The sequence below is a fragment of the Neophocaena asiaeorientalis genome, unplaced genomic scaffold (assembly GCF_003031525.2).
Source record: "Neophocaena asiaeorientalis asiaeorientalis breed wild unplaced genomic scaffold, Neophocaena_asiaeorientalis_V1.1 scaffold220, whole genome shotgun sequence".
NCBI classification, from domain to species: Eukaryota; Metazoa; Chordata; class Mammalia; order Artiodactyla; family Phocoenidae; genus Neophocaena; species Neophocaena asiaeorientalis.
Window position 1 is genome coordinate 7,268,268 of NW_020174042.1, and position 19,157 is coordinate 7,287,424.

The window sequence follows — 19,157 nt, forward strand, 5'->3', positions numbered from 1 at the left end:
CAACAAAAGAGGCAAGAATATACAAGGGAGAAAAGAAAGTCTCTTAAATAAGTGGTTCTGGAAAAACTGGACAGCTACATGTGAAAGAATGAAATCATAACATTCTCTAACAGTGTACACAAAAATAAACTCAAAATGGATTAAGGACCTAAATGTAAGACCCCAAACCATAAAACTCCCAGAGGAAAACACAGGCAGAACACTCTGACATAAATCACAGCAATGTTCTTTTGGCTCTATCTCCTAAACAAAGGAAATAAAAGCACAAATAATAAATGGGACCTAATTAAACTTAAAAGCTTCTGTACAGCAAAGGAAAAAAAAACAAAAACAAAAGACAACCTACTAAACCTACTAAATGGGAGAAAATATTTGCAAATGATGTGACTGATAAGGGGTTAATATCCAAAATATATAAACAGCTCATACAGTTCAACATCAAAAAAAAAAAACCCAAAATCAAAACAACAACAACAACAACAAAAAAAACCCAAACAAACAACCTGATTAGAAAATGGGCAGAGAAGACCTGAATAGACATTTATCCAAAGAGGAAATGCAGATGGCCAACAGGCACATGAAAAGATGCTCAACATCACTCATCGTCAGGGAAATGCAAATCAAAACCACAATGAGATATCACCTCACACCTGTCAGAATGGCTGTCATCAAAAAGAACACAAATAACAAATGTTGGAGGGGATGTGAAGAAAAGGAAACCCTTGTACACTGTTGTGGGAATGTAAATTGTTGCAGCCACTGTGGAAGACAGTGTGTAAGTTTCTCAAAAAACTGAAAATAAAACTACCATATGACCCAGCAATTCCACTCCTGGGTATATATTCAAACAGCAACAGCAACAACGCTAATTGGAAAAGATTCACGCACCCCAGTGTTCTTAGCAGCATTACTTACACTTACCAAGATACAGAAGCCACGTAAATGTCCATGAACAGATAAAGAAGATGTGGTATACATATACAATGGACTACTATGCAGCCATAGAAAGGAATGAAAATCTTGCCTTTTGTAACAATGTGGGTGGACTTCGACGGTATTATTCTAAGTGAAATAAGTCAGACAGAGAAAGACAAATACTGTATGAGATCACTTATATGTAGAATCTGAAAAATTCTACAAACCAGTGAATATAACAAAAAAGAAGCAGGCTCACAGATATAGAGAACAAATTAGTGATTATCAGTGGGGAGAGGGAAGGAGGAGGGGCAACATAAGGGTAGGGGATTAAGAGGTATGAACAATTATGTATAAAATAAGCTACAATGATGTATTGTACAACACAGGGAATATAGCCAATATTTTATAATAACTATAAATGGAGTGTAACCTTTAAAAGTTGTGAATCACTGAATTGTATACCTGTAGAACAATATAATATTGTTCATCAACTAGACTTCAATTTAAAAATAAAAAGAATGTACTGAAGAGGACAAAAGGATTTCCAGTTAGGTTGACAAACAAAGTGACATTAACAGTCTTGGATGGGCAGGGCTCTAAGGCAGCCTAGGGACAGCCACCAGGGACAGAAGTGATGAAAACTACTCTATAGAATATATTTTATTAAATTATATTAACTTTCACAAGTAAATGAAGGAATCTATTAGGGTTAGACAATAAATGGTTTTATCTATATTATTAGAAATACTAAAGTATTCTTTTTCAAATTTGATAGTTTAGACAGCCGCAAAGTTAAGCCTTGTCTTAATTGATTCAGGCTTTTCCTCGTGTGTGTATTCAGTTTTTGCTTTTTATTAAAAAAATAGCCCAGTCAACAAAATACTGCATTACAGCAGCTCCAAACACCAGCAGGATGAAGTTTTAGCATCCGTTGTTTCTAATTACATAGATATAGCCAGTAGCTTTATTGTAGTTTATTATTCATTATGTGACAAGTTCAATTGTTCTCATGCAGAAAAGAAAATACCCTGGCTTATTCCCTTTGCCCATTGACTTTTCTAGGATTAAAGTGAGTGCCAGCTTCTCCTTAAGGTAATCTCAGACTATTCTTTTACATCCCTGATTTCTCTCAATTCCTATCATTCTTAAAGTCAAAGTGTGTATTACCACATACAGTTTGGTGGGGATGGGGGAGGGAGAGTAGGGAGCAGGGAAGGATTTCAGGAGGCAATTGGACTTGAACTGTGTGGAGGGAGAACAGAATTTGGCAGGTGGATATGGGAGGTGGGAGCCAGGAGCACTCCAGGTGTGGCACACTACTTGCCTCCAAAAAGCATGGAGGCAAGATGTCAGGTCATCTTTAGGGAGCAGTGTGCTGAGTAGGCCCTTTGAATAGAGGACAAGGATTCAAAGGGAGTGTGGTCTCCATGACTGGAAAAAATAGCCTGAAACCAGATTGTACAAGGCTGCAGGAAGCCAGCTTCTTTTAAGGATAGGTGAGATTTTGATGAGGAAATAGCCTGTGGAGAGGTAGAAAATGAAAGTTCAATAGTTTTGATTGTTGGAATGAGATTCTAGAAGGAAAGGAAATAAGAGTCTAGGAGATTGGCCGAAAAAGTTAGAAGGGAAGTGAGGAGGAGTTAAACAATAAAAATGGAGGGCTCAATTTTACTTGAAAAGTCAAGCAAGTAATGTTGTTTTGCTGTTGATAAAAGAATACCTCTTGATATTTAGAAATACAAAAGTGATTTTAAATAAATCTACTCTGTCAGAGTTTTTGTTTCTTTTTCCCTGCCATTTTTTTTTTCCACTTTTGGTTAAAAAAATATATGCTGAAAGAAATTAGGTACACAACAGGGACTGAAATAATTTCAAATAATTTTTCTTTTAGCTGGATTGCTGTTATAAAATAGGACTACATTTTGATCAGAACTTTTATGAAGAACTTGGGCATTTTATTACAACATCTGTTTCCACGTTTTAATTTCTCTCCTTCCTTTTATAGGCATTTGCATACCTTTTTTTTTTTTTCAGATGAGAAGACCTTTTCGTTTGCCACAAGAAGGCTATTATCCAGAATGTTAATGGGCTTTCAGCTATTAAGATGTAATGATATACCTTGAGTATTTAACTATAAATTTGAAAAATCTCCATGAACAATCTCAAAGGAATACTTAGAATGCACTCTTGGTAAATTGGCTCATTTTCCTGTAATTTACTGGAAGTGTTGATATGAGAGCAGTCCTAATGTGAAAAGTACAATAATCCCTGGAGTTACATTGTATGTATTAAATGATTACTCTCAAAGAATAAAACATATGAGACCATTTAGCCTTCATTCACATTTGTTACTTAGAATCATAGTAGAGAAACAATCCCTTTTCTTTTGGTGCACAAAATTAGAAACGATACATTTAATATCTTTTAAAACAAGATGTACAGTGATGTTACACTTTTGCCTAACAATTGCTGTTTTCCGAAACAAGGACTGTTCTAGTTAGGAACATGATTCTTCTGGTTTTGTGGAGGCCCCTTTCATTCCATTGATAATTGAAATATTTTTAGAAACCCATAATGTAATTTTCTTTGATGTCAGTCAAAAAGATTAGTCTGCCTTCTAGCCATGAGCTTCTAGTACATTGGGGAATTATTTAAGGAGGTAGTCAACTTGCAGAAGCAGCAGTTGCAGGAGCAAAGGGTCTTGTTTGGAATTTTGTGTGATTGTGTTTTTCTTCTTTACCAGGGGACTGAAAGTTGTGGAACCCTAATTTGTGACATCGGGTGTTTTTTGGTAAGCAGCCATTTATGACTCTGGAAGATTGGGACTGACAGGAAGCCCCTTCTGAGATTTTAACAAAGTTCTCGAACAACACCTATACCATGGACATAAAGCTGGATCCTTCCCGAGATGACCTGCCTCTCATGGCCAACACCAGCCACATACTTGTGAAGCACTATGTACTGGATTTAGATGTGGATTTCGAAAGTCAAATAATTGAGGGCACCATAGTGCTTTTCTTCGAGTCTGGAAATAAATTCAAGAAACAGAGTAGTTCCACCGAGGAAACCTACCCATCAGAGTCAAACGAAGCCTGCAAATTTAGGATGCCTGAACCCTGCCATATTCCTGTAACAAATACAAGGACCGTCTCATCTAAAGTGGGATATAATGATTTTGTAATCTGTGGTAAAGGTGAAAAAGATACGTCTGGTAAAGATGGTAACCATGACAACCAGGAACAGGCTTCTGGGATTTCTAGCTCAAAGTACTGCTGTGACACAGGGAATCATGGGAGTGAGGATTTTTTGCTAGTGTTGGACTGCTGTGATTTATCTGTGTTAAAGGTTGAGGAGGTGGATGTTGCTGCTGTGCCAGGTATTGAAAAATTTACAAGGTCTCCCAAGCTCAGGAATCAGATTGTACGTGAACTCGTGGCTCTGCCTGCAGATCGTTGGAGGGAGCAGTTAGACTATTATGCTTGCTGCAGCCAGGCTCCTGGTTGTGGGGAACTCCTGTTTGACATTGACACTTGGAGCTTACAGATCAGGAAGACAGGGGTTCAGACAGCTACTGACTTTCCTCATGCCATAAGGATACAGTACACAACCAAACCCCAGGGGCGATCAGTTACGTGGACCTCAGACCAGAGTGGCAGGTAGGTTATCTGGGCACTCTGCAGTCCCCTGCCCATTAATCTTACACACCGGGAGGTGAGTCTATGTAAAGACACTCCTCTTTATTGTGGCATTACCCATCTAACCTTAAATCCTTCGACCCACAGTGAAGCAGGTAAATTCCCAGGCATGCTGAACTCTTAATAGGATTACTTCCCTTAAGTCAGGATGAAAAGATTACTTTATTAAGCCCCTGTATTTCTGAGTTAGGAGACTGAAAGTCAGGTTTAATGGTTAAATGCCGAGCCTAGCTCTCTGTTGAGATCTCTGCTGGCAGCTTCCAGTACTGTAGATGGAAACGATACGTATCTTTGAGCAGATACTTTCTCAAAGTTCCTTCATATTCCCCCTGAGGGATTACATAGCTGCCAAGTTGGGTTGGTGTGAAGCCTGGCAAAGTGCTTCCAAATAAAGCCAGCTCTGCTTTGTGGCTTTCTTACTGTACCTGTCTCTTGGCAGCAATGCCTCCCTGGACTTTGTCAGTTATTGTGTAATATGAACCCTCAAACACTGGAAAGGTTTGGTTCTGAGGGTGACAGTCAGTCCTGCTGAGTCCACACTTGCCTCTTTGACCATGATTCTGGGTATCTGACACCAAGGAGACTGCTGATTTTTTGTGTGGGGAGAAGGAATTGATGAGGCATCGATGTTCAGAGGGTGGGTATTTAGGCAGTCATTTGTTCTTTTCTTCTTGCCTGTCCTCTAACAGTTGTTCAGGGTTTTTAGAATTTGAGAATTTTCAAATCAAACTTTATTGATTCCTCATTATTCTACCTATTTCTTTGTGCTAATGTACTGCAAAGCAATACAATAATTATAGCAGATCTTGGTTGGAGGAGCGTTCATCTCTGTGAGCTTGTTTTCAGCGCCTTCTTTTATAGCATTGGACTCCCTTAATGGAGGCAGTGGTCTCGGTAAATTGCTTACGTCTCTCCCCCAACTCACCCCCCAAAAAACCTTCTAGATTATATTTTTTAAAGCATCACTTTGACTTTGAGCTCTCATTATCCCGTTCTTTGCCTCTAATCTTACCTCCTGCTCTGGTCTCCCTCCCTGCTCAGAATGAGTTTGCTTCCTGTCATTTCTGCTGGAGTCTGAGGTGGCCTTTGGGATAGTGCAGGGGTGGTGCAAATTTACATCAGTACAAAAGCATAGTGACTTATCTATAGAATAACTTGTTTGATATTCTTGGGAGTCTGTGAGGGAAAGAAATAGGTGTTCCTACTGTATCTTCAGATTTTTTTGAAATTATTGAAGATGGGCTTTTCAGTAAGATTTGACAATATACTGTCTCTGAATATTTAACTAGGAAATTCTAGATTTTATACTCTCAGATATTGCATTTTTGAATTAGAATAACGGGGAAGAAGAAACTGTCGACAGTATTTAGAAGAAATTCTCAGTAATGGCCTCAAACATGGCTTTCTTCTCAGTGCTTACTACAAAGAAAGAGATTAGACTTGGGAATTACACTGCATGTAAAGTGTTGAGTAGGAATGAGTTATTGATAAATGCTGGTTTCCTTAAAGAAACTCAGAAGGTCCGTGGGCACATTTCGCTCCTGAAAGGTTGACTTGAATTTACTCTTGATGTCTCCTTTTCTGAAAATTCAGTAAAACACATGATCACAGAAGGAGTTTAAGGTATATTTTTGGAAGTTTGTGATTATATGTTAGTAAATAAATGGCATTTATGCAGTCTTACAGGGATAAAAAAATTTTTTTAATCCTCAAAGATTATTTTTCTCCTTTTTCTTTTTTTTTGGGGGGGGAATTTTATTATAGTCAAGATAATCTTCCACGAATGGCCACCAAATCTCTATATATAAATTTTCCCACATGCTTAAGAATAAATCTAGATATATACTGGTAACTGTTTGGATACTGTAAGGACTTAAAATGCCCAAGGATCCCAGGTTACTAGACAGAAATAATTGCTTAGTGATATGAGCAAATAGTAATCATCAGGGTTCCAATGCTTTATGAATATAATTGTGTGAAAACGTAAAATTTCACAATTATGTGAAAAATATAACTGGGTAGTGCTTACTTCCTTCAAGGCATAGAGTCTACATTTATTAAACTAAAGTAGTGGTTACATTTTTATCCTTGAATGGCAGAATACTATCCATATGCCTACTATAAATTCTTAGTCTGAATGAGAAACTTTTTATTCCCATTTTACAAGTAGGAAAATTGAATAAAGTTACTGAAAGCTCCTACAAAAATCCATGTGTTAATTGTGAAAGGGAGCTATGTTTCTTACTTTTGATTTTTATCATGTCCTTTATTGTATGCAAAGATTTCAATACATTTAAAAAAACAAATTATATTAGCTTTCAATAAACTTCTATTTTTAAGCAGATACTAGACAGAAACTTAAGAAAAGCTCTAAACTGGTACTTTTCCTTTCAAGTTCCATCAGTGGCTTCTCCCTTCCCACTCTTATCCTACCCTTTGTTGAGAATAAAACTTGTTATTTTGTTTGATAATATGTAAATAAATAATCAAGAGGTCAGAGGATCCTAGGATGAAATGTAAAATGTGACAGAACAATCTAGCTATATTAAAAATGTATGAAACAACCTCACTGAAGGGAGTAGAGGAAAAAGATACTGACCTAAGTAACTTTGGAAATGAGTTGAATCTGTAAGGCTAAAGGCAAAAGGAACTGTACATAAATACTGTATTGTAGTTGATAGAGTTGTTTCCCATGGGGGTACAGGTTAACAGTACTGGTACCACTGTACATGTATCCTGGAATTGAGCAATTTAGTAAATGGGTGCAAGTGATGGGAGCCAGGTTTCTCACTGCTGAAGTGGGAGATTACAGATGAGCAAGGGGAGGAGGCTAGAATGATCCATGTGGAAATGGATTAGAATTGGAGACATCACTATGAACTCATGTTTAGCATACTATAGATACAGATGGTTGCATATAGAAGTAATTATAGATATGGTTGTTTGCAAGTGATAGCATACACACATATATTTCCTTGTTTGTCAGCTGAGTGGGTTTAGAAGCAGTGAGTGTACCCTAGTGCCTGGATCTTGGCTTCTAATATATTCTCCAGTAAAGGAACCGGGGCTTCTTGGAGAAACGGCTGGGACTGGGGCAGGCAACATGCAAATGAAGCTGGAGCATCTATAGTGCCAGAAAATAAGGAAATGCTCAAATAGCAGCAACAAGAACCTGGAATTACGTGTGTCTGTCAAAGTCCAAGGAGCCATCTGAAAGAACTCCTAATGACTCAAACTGAGCAACAAAATAAAATAGTTTTAATAAAGCAGAAAGTAACACACCATTGTAAAGCAATTATACTCCAATAAAGATGTTAAAAAAAAGTAACAAAACAAAAAATAGTTTTGGATGATAACCCAAAGTATAAAATAAATATCCATGAGTCCATACTAATATTAAACAGTGATTGACTTAAATAAACAAATGGAGGAGAATAGCCAAATCCATGGTGCAAAAGAAGTCCAAGTTATATAGATACTCTGCCCTTATCATGGTAGAGCATAACTCCTCACTCCTTAAGTGTGAGCTGTTCATAGTGACTTCCTTCCAAAGATGACACTATGGAAAGGGGGAAAAAGTAAATTTCCATTGGAGAAATCTGACAAATGTGACCTCGGCAAGGAGATCAAAGTTAACATCAACAGTGATGAGTCACGTTGATGGTATGCACCCTTGGTATGGTGTGATGCAAATGGCATCTTTGTGACCTTCTTCCCCAAAACCCATAACCCCAGTCTAACCAAGAGAAAAACATGAGATAAATCAGACTTTCAACAAAATACCTGACCAGTACTCCTCAAAACTCTCAAGGCCAACATAAATAAAGTCTTCAGAAACTGTCACAGTCAAGAGAAGCCTAAGGATGATGATTAAAATTAATGTAGTAACCTGGTATAGAAAAGGGACTTTAGAGGAAAACTAATGAAATCTGAGTAGTTTAGTCAATGTCTGGACTTTAGTTAATAATAATGTGTCAACTGTGACAAATATACTAATGTAAGTTGTAGGGCAAACTGGGTATGGGATATATGGGGACTGTGTTTTATCTTTGTACTTTTAAAAATAAATCTAAAACTGATAAAATAAAAAACTCATTAAAGAATAAACTTCAAATTTGAAAAAAAAATCATCATCTTTCCATCCTGAAATTCCTCTTTCATAAGAGCTCTCATCCCATTTTTACCAAGTAGCAGTGTTCTCTGGACAAGAACTGAAAATGTATTTGCAGCTATAAAAGAGTATTTCTTTCAATCATTGTTAATCATTTCTTATTCCTCATTGTTATTCTAGTTCTAAAATGAAATAGCTGGAAATATAAAAACTACATTTTCTTACTTTGTTTTTACATTTTCTGGGCTTCCCTGGTGGCGCAGTGGTTGAGAGTCCGCCTGCTGATGCAGGGGACGCGGGTTCGTGCCCCGGTCCGGGAAGATCTCACATGCCGCGGAGAGGCTGGGCCCGTGAGCCATGGCCGCTGAGCCTGCGCGTCCGGAGCCTGTGCTCCGCAACGGGAGAGGCCACAACAGTGAGAGGCCCGCGTACCGCAAAACAAACAAACAAACAAACAAAACTACATTTTCTTACTTTGTTTTAGCCATTGTGGGGTTCTGGCTTCTCTTGAACCTAAGTGCTCTTTCTTGCCTCCATCATTCAGATACTGGATTTTAGGTGACCTTTAAAACTGACTGATGAAATAACCACATACTTAACAATATGATACATGCTTCTTGGAAAAAATGTTTACTTTTTTGTGGTGTGTGAGTATGTGTGCCCTTTGAAAATATTTTGATGAGACCTGGGACAGTCAAGAATGTGTAACGGTGTACTTGCTAAGCTAGACAGGAAGAGGCCTTAATATCTTTTTGATTCTAGAGCCTCAACATACTTAAGAAAAAAAATCTTTAAAAAAATGGAAATCTTTATTCAAAGTTTATGTACTTTCTGCATTTTCCTGCCTTTTTTCCATTCCAGTGAATAAAATGTTATTTAAAACCAAAGCATTTTTTTCTGGTAACCCATTCCTTTTTCCCTTTGGATCATTATAATAGTTGTGGAACCAGCCAAGTAGTCTAGGAGATCTTGCTTAAGCTGATGACATCACTGAACATGAGTTGAATGGAGGGGAAATTCAGTTAAACATAGGAAATTTATTTTAAAAGCTATAATTATTTGGGTCATTGTTAAAGGTAGCTGACTAGGAAAATACATTATAACTTAAAGTGATATTAAAATTTAAAATTTCCTAGATCAGTATGATGTTTCTTTGTTTTAGACAAAGCCAGAATGATGTTGGCAAAATACTAAGGAGGGAACGATTTTTTAAAATTGTATTTATTGTTCAGCTGTTGGACCAAGGACGATGTAGACCTTTGGAGTATTTTTAGTTTGATATCGAAACCAGATGTTAAAACATGTCCCCCCACCACACATACACACACACAAACACGAGAATAGTTTCATTGTTTTGTATCTTACTATTACGTTGTAAAATTAAAAGAATGAGCAGAAGATATTTTAGAAGAGATTTCAGGTCTAAAATGAACATTTCTGTAATTAATACCTTTTTTCCCCCTACTTGCATCAAGAAACCAATGTAAAATTCATGAGAACTGAAGGGGAAATACCCATTAATTCTATAATCTCATAGTATAACTGCAAAGGAGGAATTGATAATCCCAAACATGAAAATGTTTGGAAGTGTTCTTTTTCAGCCTCCTTATCCCCTTGCTGCACCACTGTCTAGATGGATCTCTATTTCTCAGAATCCCAGTTGAGTCTTGCGAGAAAAGGCAATGATGGACTGTCTTAATTTAAACAAGTAACAAAAATGACCAACCAAACAACAACAAAAAAACCCATGAATCACCAAACATCAACAGAAAATAACAAATCAAAATGACCTATAACCAAAAGCATGGAGTGTTGAAAAGAATCTAAAACGTGAGAGCCAAGAGAACTGAGTACTCAGAGCTGGGCTGCCAACTAGCTATGTGACTTCAGATAAGTCATTTTACATCTCTGGAGCTTAATTTCCTCGTGTGTAAAATGAGAAGATTCTGTGAGAGGACCTCCAAATGTTTTCCATACATGAAATCCTACACTCACAAGGGACTTCCAGATGAAAAGTACTATCTTTGCCTGTACAAACAGCTTGCGTATTTTGCACCCAAAACACCTCTGTTAAAGGAGAGGTGACTTTCTGACTCAAAGCCACTTTCAGTCCAGTCCATTTTGACCATACACAAAATCTATCCAAGTCAAAGAGCATTCTCCTTGAACTTGCCATATATGTTTATTATGATTGGCGAGTCACAGTTTTGGTGACTGTGCCATGAAGAAGAATGATAATAAAGAAGCGGTGTGTGTGAGAATGTGTGTGTGTGTGTGTGTGTGTGTGTGTATAGGGGTGAGAGAGAGTTGTGGTTGACACTTCCTGTTTTAGTAGTCTGCTCTTGGTTTTTGTGTAACAAGAAAGCAAGAGGGTTGCTTACCTACAATGGAAATTGTAACTTAGGTTTAATGAGAACATGGAGCCATAAAAAAGATCGGGTGCAGGAAGGAGTACAGATGGAAAGGAATTAGAGGAGGCCTGAAGACTTTGTAACTCTGGGGAGTTTATAAAAGAATCTGACCCACTGAGCTGTCACATCTGTGGTCCCCTGGCTTCCAGTGACCAGATCAGTGTGGGAAAACATCCCATCAAGCCACACCCACAGCAACAGGGGGCTCATCACCTCCTACCCGAGTCTGTTGAAGCAGCCCTCTCCCCAGTTGTTGATCTGTGATAATCAAGTCTCTGAAAATGGGTGATTTTTATGGAAAGTGGTGAAACTTGAAACATTTTTTTCAACTAAAAATAACCCCCTTTCACTCCGACTGCAAAAAGACATGCATATAGTAAACTGAAAACCCCGGTTTGAATCTATTCCCTACAAGTTTTATAGATGGCTTTAAAGATGGCTCCTCCTAAAAAGATAAGCAAACATGTTAGTTTAGTTGATGTCTTAGTCGATTTGGGCTGCTATAACAAAATACTGCAGAGCGAATGGTTTATAAACAAGAGAAAATTATTTCTCACAGTTCCGGAGGCTAGAAGTTGGAAATCAGGATGCCAGCATGGTTAGGTCCTGGTTAAGGCCCTCTTTTGCGTTGCAGACTGCCGACTTTTGGCTGCGGCCTCACATGGTGGAAGGGGCTAGGAAGCTCGGTCTGGCCTCTTTTATAAAGGCATTAATCTCATTCATGAGGGTTGTGCCCTTATGACCTAAGCACCTCCCAAAGACCCCACCTCCTAATGCCATCACTTCGGGCATTAAGATTTCACATATGAATTTGGACGGACACATTCAGACCATAGCAGCATAGTGTATCTTATCCTCATTTGACTATTCTGCATACACACAAGAAGCTGAAGTAATTGTAAATCTGACAGGTTCTTCCTCAATTTAGAAGTTCTTTCAACGCAACAAGCCACGGGCCTGCCTGTGACCCCCATCTTACCCTGTTTTCTTTCTGATTTTCAGTGGCCTCCTCCCATTCCCACAACTCCTGTGCAGTTAGTCTGGGCTCTCCAGGGGGGTCTTCCATGCGGGTGGGTATCCCAGGGCATGTAGAACGAGCCCTAGTGAAAGAGAGTTTTCCTTTTCATGTTGGAAGAAATTGTTCAGTTGGGAAATAATGAAGTTATAAACATCAGAATTGCAGGCTGGCGCCTAAACATCTATCCCATAAGCATTTTAGCAACATGGCCGAGGTGTAAGGCCGTGCATGTTGAATAAACACAGCTGCATTTCTTTCGGTGATTACATACCCAGATAACTGCAGAGCATGTTTATAAATGCACATAGATTTTCCTCCCCTCTTGGGACACAGGGGCTGGGGGAGGGAGGGGTGGGGAATGTGTGTGTGATAGGAGTCACCACGTAGAGAGTATGATTTTCAGGAGGGTTTAACTCCGCGAAGACCTTGTGTCGACCAGTTCTCCACTTTCTGTCGGATGCCCAAAATTCCACCACTAGACATTTATCCAGGGGTTAAAGCTTTCATCCCTGTTAAAATGTAGTTACTTAACTTTAGATTGTTTTAGACATTTGCACCATGACGTGTGACATGCATAAGAATATCAGATTGTGAAAGCTGAAAAAGCCATCGGTTATGAAGTCACTGGCACTCGGTTTGCGTGTGTTGAGGAGGGAGGAGTGAAGCTGCAGCTGAGAAAGAAGAAAAGGCCAAGAAGGGAGTAGACTGGGAACATGAAGGGAATCTACATTTTCAAGAAATTTTGCCTAGGATTATTTTCCTATTTCTGAAAACATTCCAATAAGAAAGTGATTCAGTCATATCAGACAAGGGTATATTTATGGGTGTGGCTTTTAGACAGATGAATTGATCTATACTTTCAGAGTTATAGCTCTAGAGACCAAGTGGAAAGCTAGAAAGAAAACATATAGACTTTGACGGAAAGGATGCCCCAGCCATATAAAGAGGGGAGAGAAAGAGACTTGAGGGGACAGAGGGAGGATTGGAGGTGAGAGCTTCCTGGGATCTGGCCAGGCATCTAATCCCCTTGGTGGGAGACTTCAGGCGCCAATGCAAAAAGAGCCTTCAAGAGGATGACAGGGGATCAGGACAAAACTCTAGAACAAAATATCTAGAACTAGGCTGTTTAGAGGGGGAAAATAGAGAACTGGGGAGGAAATGATGGTGATAACATGCTTTTTTAAATCCAGTCAATGGAAGGATTCCCTCCCCACCTCCCTATTTGTGTATGATACCCAGACTCAGATCTGCCTGCAGCCTCAGTAACTTACTACTTCATAACATCATCATTTCTAAATTTTTGAGATAGGTCTAATTTCAGACACTCAGTCCCATTGTTGGACACTATACTGTTTGGGGTTAGGAAATTGAGGTCTCTGTGTCCATACAAGTGTCCTTTGCCATATGGTGTGTAAAGCCCTTTCTATGCAAATGAAGCAGGTAGGAACTCTCCTTCTCCCTTGTCCCTTCCTGTGACCTGCTTGGTACCCTTAGTTTCTTCTCTTGTTTAATAGCTTCATGATCCATCTTCTCCCTTGAGGCAGAAACCTGAGAAAATTCTGTTATCTATTGCTGCATAACAAATTACTTCATAACTAAACAGCTTAAAAGAACAAAACTTAAACACAGTTTCTGAGAGTCAGAAATCCAGGAGCAGCTTAACTGGGTTGTTCTGGCCCAGGATCTCTTACAGTGTAGCAGTCAGCTGTCTGCCGGGGCCACAGACATCTCAAGGCTTGGCTGGAGCTGGAAGATCCTCTTCCAAACTCACGTGCAAGGTTGTTGACAGGCCTCAGATCCTCACTGACTGTGGGCCAGAGGCCTTCGTTCCTACCACATGGGCTCCTCCATAGACTGCCTGAGTGTCCTCATGACATGGCACCCCCTGCCCTGTCCTGAGGAAGTGATGAGACACAGAGGAAAACCCCTAAAAAAAAAGTCACAGATTTTTAAATAATCTGATCTCACAAGTGACATCACTTCTGCCATAGCCATCGGTCACACAGGCCAACCTGATACAATGTGGGAGGGGACTACACAGGGGTGTGAATACCAGGGACAGGGGTCATTGGGGTCCATCTTGAAAGTTGGTTACCTCAGAGAGGCCTTCTGTTCCTTCTCCTGCAGCAAATCACCATGTCTTTCTGATTCTTCCTCTGCAGTGTTTCTCACATAGGACCTCATCTCAAATCTGATTGTTTCTTCTGGAAAGAGGTATGGAGGCTGATGGAGAAAGCCTTGGGGACCACATACCTAAGGGCACAGGTGGAATGCATAATAATACCAGCATGACCTCCAACCCAAGCTTATCGGGAGAAGGAGAGCAAACATCTGGGCAAGCCAGTCTTTTGGGGAGGATTTGCTCCCTGTGCAGGGAAGGGAAGACCTGTAGCACCAGAGTCACCCGAGGGGAATGAGGTGCTGCGTGCAAAAGCAAGAGAGCACAGATACTTTCAGACTTGGCCTAAGTACCCTAGACTTAGGACCATAATATGGGGTCAGCTTCCCCTGTGCATGAGGCAGAGAAAGTCTTAGGCGATCTCTAGGCAAGGGCCTCCCACTTCCCTGTGAGCGTCACAAATAGGTTTATCTCCACAAGTCTACTTAGATTGGAAGTGGATTCCTAAAGCTCATGAGCTGAGCAAAATTGTGGGGTCCATTCTACTTCAGTGAGAAAGAAAGCCTTGATTCTCAATGGCTGCCATTGGCAGAGGAAGAGGAGTTATACCTGCCATTTGGCCAGTGGCAATATACTCCGTTTCCACTGACCATACGTTTCGTCTTGGGATCCTTCCCTAAGATGGGCCTTTTGGGAAAAAACAGGTGGAATTTTCAGAACTTGAGCTGCTAAAGCATCCCGCCCCCCACACCAAGCAACCACAACCAGCAGCCCCGCCTAGGAGGAGGTGGCTTTAGGCGACTTCGTCATTAGGTTCTCAAACAACCTGAAGTTGGGCAGTTAACTAAGGCTAAGTCAATTAACCAAGGATCCAAGGGAACCAGGGTGGGAGCCCAGCACTCACTGAAATCGATGGGGGATTCTGGGCCTTCCATGAAAATTTGCCTTTGTTCTTGTATCTATGTTTCTGGGACATAATCATAGGTTTATGGACCAGAACAGACAATAGAAGTCACATACCTGCCCCCCATCCCCATTTTGCATATGACTCAGAGAGGTCAAGGGACTTTTCCATAGCCATTTAATGAGTTGGTAACCCAGCCAGGACTAAAGTCTTCTGAATTTCTAATCTTCTTTCCCTGCCTCATGTCAATTCTATGAGTTATCACAGCATATACACTTCTAGGAGGTAGACTGCCTGTTTGCTCTAAGGTCCATTTTCTCCTCTTATTATGATCTCTGAATGGCAAGGAACCTCATTTCTCAGGCTGCCTCGTCTTCTGGCTTCCTGTCAGGTTTGGCCAATGCGGGGTATTGATGGAACATTTGAGAGTTGGCGAGAAACAAGGTATTTCCTCCCCTCTTTCTGCTTCTTTTGGCATCTCCATCAATGACTGAGTCTCCCTGGTCCCAGCACCCATTGGACATTCCCCACTGTGACTCTGGCTTGTGTCAAATGACCCTGTAACACCCAGTAACAGTAGCTCCTCCAACCTGTGGAGTCACAGCTCCTTACCACTGTGGCTAATCTCTGAGTTGCCTCACTCTCCCCTGTTTGGCTTCTCAGCACTTCTATTACTTGTATGACCAATTCCCTATATTAAATTACCTCTGTTTGTTAAGTCCTAGACTGGTTTCTTTTTTCCTTCCTGGACCCTGACTGATGGAGTGGGGCCATCATTCTGTGTGTTCTTGCTTATTGTAAGAACACAATAAATGTTCAGTCATAACAATGTTAACTAAAAAGGAAAACCAGGTTATGCGAGAGAGGTAGTGCTCTGCTCTATTATTTACTCTATAAATCAAGCTGATTAAAACTATATCATATTTGCCATAACTCCTGAAAAGCAAAAAGTAGAAACATTTTCCTAAGACATCTTCCTGAGGGTCAGTCTGTACCTTCTCCTCTGTGGTGTTAAAAGAGTAGATTTCTTTGATCTCATAGATTTTTTTTTCCATTTCTGTCTGTGACTTAATCATGGAAGGGACTGTTCTTGGTATGTGTGGGTTTGTGTTTTTTAACTGTAGCAGAATGAGCCCTAATGTCATGCCATTGGTTTCCTACACTTGCTTTGGTAACAGCTCTGCACTTGGCCTTCCCGTCACAAGCCTGGTTGTTGTGACCTACAGTCCTGTTGATATGCCAACCCCTGTTCTTGGCCTCCACACAAGGATTCCCACAAGGGTTCCATTTTGAGGTGGTGGTTTCCAAGATTGGGGGTATCTGTCCGCCAGCACTGGATTTGAGACCACCGGCTTGTTTGTTCTAAGTATTAATATCTCAGTGATCGCTAAACATATTTTCTTTTCCAGAATATTTTCCACAATTTTTTAAGAATGTCTCTAAAACTTTTTTCTTTCGAAGGCCTAAGGGCCTAAAGGGAGGGGCAAGGTTAATGTAAACTTTAACTTGGCAGACTAGTATTTAAAACTTTATCCAAAAAAATATTTTTCCCCTTAAAAAACAAACACACAAACAAACAAAAAACTCTCTTTACATGTTTAAGTAATTCATTTGGGAGAAATTACCACTCAGCTAGTCACACAGCCCTTGGCCGTTTCAGTTCAAGATGCTCTGAAACCAGCCAGCTACAAAGTCTGAGATATTTTCTCTTTGAAAGCTCAACTTAACCTTCGCTACCATGGTGGTGAGAAAAGTGACAACTCATTTTAAAGATTCTCCCCCTTTGTTTCTTTGTCTTTCTTCTGCAGGCCATGTGTTTATACTATGGGATCGCCCATAAACAACAGGGCCCTTTTTCCATGCCAGGAGCCACCCGTTGCCATGTCAACATGGCAGGCTACAGTTCGAGCAGCTGCATCTTTTGTTGTTTTAATGAGTGGGGAAAATTCTGCCAAGCCAACACAGCTTCGGGAAGGTACTGTACATGTGTTCTGTGCTTCTTTATGTATTGCACACATGCTGGACCCAGCAACCCAACACACAGTGTTTTTCTCCACTTTAAAAGAGCTCCTTTATTAGCTGGGTTGGACTGAACATACTATAAAACATCCTGTCAGAGAAAACAGCCCGGGTTGGGGAGAGGCACTTGGGAGCCTAGGCATGGCATGTGGGGCTCTTCATGCCAGAGTTATCAATTCCTAGATTATTAAGGCAGTTGCTTTCAGCTGATGGTTTGTGGGCCATAAGTGGGTGCTCTTGGTTGGAGACTTTCTGGGCAGGCAATGTGCCATGGAAACACCATTATAGTAGAGTTATCTGTGGTTTGGTCATGGAGCCTGTACAGGGTTATTCATTATTCTGAGCGATAGTGCTCCTGTGGGCCGGCCCACTGGAGTCATCCTAGTATTGCATCTGTTCTGTACACTATTTGGCCATGAAGTTTTGTTTTGTTTTTTTAATTAATTTTATTTTTGGCTGTGTTGGGTCCTCGTTGCTGTGTGCGGGCTTTCTTTTAGTTGCAGTGAGCAGGGACCACTCTTCGTTGCAGCATGCAGGCTTCTCATTGCGGTGGCTTCTCTTGTTGCAGAGCATGGGCTCTAGGCACAACGGCTTCAGTAGCTGTCGAGCACGGGCTCAGTAGTTGTGGCAACAGGCTCTAGAGTGCATGCTTCAGTAGTTGTGGCCCCCTGGCTTAGTTGCTCCACGGCATGTGGGATCTTCCCGGACCAGGGATCAAACCCGTGTCCCCTGCACTGACAGGCGGATTCCTAACCACTGCGCCACCAGGGAAGCCCTGGCCATGAAGTTTTGAACCAAAGGTGTATAAGAAAGATGGAAGGCAAGTGCTAATGCATCATCAAGGTTTTGTCTGCGAATTTCTTGCTTATTGCAATAATTAACACTTTCAGTTGAGATCCTGGGCATGTTGATGCCAGGTAAAATTTCTGTAATTGTAATATTTCTTTATTTAAAATATGGTTTCTCCTTGGACTCTCAACCACTGTGCCACCGGCAGAGCCCCAAGTTGATAATTTTAATGTCTGCATAATATTTTATTGTATGAATGTATCAGAATTTACTTAACATTTCCATATTATTAGACATTTTTATTGTTTCCAAAGTTTTTTCTTATTATAAATAAAGTTGCACTAAATTCCTGGGGAGACAGTTTGTATAAAATTAGAATTATTGAGTCAAAAGTTTTGAACCTGTTTAAGGCTGTTGGTGCATATCTCAAGTTGTTTCTCAGAAAGGTTGTACCAATTTACATATCCATCAGTAGTTTATGAAGGTCTCCTTTCCCTTGGAGTTTCGCCCATCTGATAGGCAAGAGAAGGCCTCTCTTTAATTTGGATTACTTCAATTATCAATGAGGTTTCATACATCCTTATATGTTTCTTAACCGTTTTCATTTCCTGTTTGTTAATTTCCTTTGTTCATTTTTATATCGAGGTGTTAGTGAGGTTTCAAAAAGTTTGTTTTGTCTTCTAATTTGATTGGATCTTTAAAAAATAAAGATACTGGAACTTCCAGGTTAGTGAACACGTGGAGATGTGGGGAGAATTGTGTACCTGGAGAGGGCATGGAAGTTCCGTGCTCTTTCTCACGTACCTTGCACTGTGCATCTCTTCCATCTGGCTGTTCCTGAGTTGAGTGTCCACTCGTCATCAAACCCAGCAGAAAAGTATGCAGGTCTGTTTCTTCGGGCCTTCATTTCCTGTGGAGGCTCCCGTGTCACATAAGACTTACGTTACATAAATCTGTAAGCTATTCTCCTGTTTAAAAAATATATAAAATAGGGCTTCCCTGGTGGCGCAGTGGTTGAGAGTCTGCCTGCCGATGCAGGGTACCCGGGTTTGTGCCCCGGTCCGGGAAGATCCCACATGCCGCGGAGCGGCTGGGCCCGTGAGCCATGGCCGCGGAGCCTGTGCTCTGCGGTGGGAGAGGCCACAACGGTGAGAGGCCCGCGTACCGCAAAAA

General features: G+C 40.4%; 1 protein-coding gene across 1 annotated transcript in view; it reads left to right on the forward strand.

The window, feature by feature from the left end:
* AOPEP (aminopeptidase O (putative)) overlaps window positions 1-19,157 on the forward strand; it is a 357,455-nt gene that overhangs the window by 48,533 nt on the left and 289,765 nt on the right. The window contains exons 2-3 of the mRNA XM_024753805.1: window positions 3,662-4,574; window positions 16,985-17,151. Coding sequence (XP_024609573.1) covers window positions 3,799-4,574; window positions 16,985-17,151 — 943 coding nt within the window. The 5' untranslated portion in view covers window positions 3,662-3,798. The remainder of the gene's footprint in view (window positions 1-3,661; window positions 4,575-16,984; window positions 17,152-19,157) is intronic.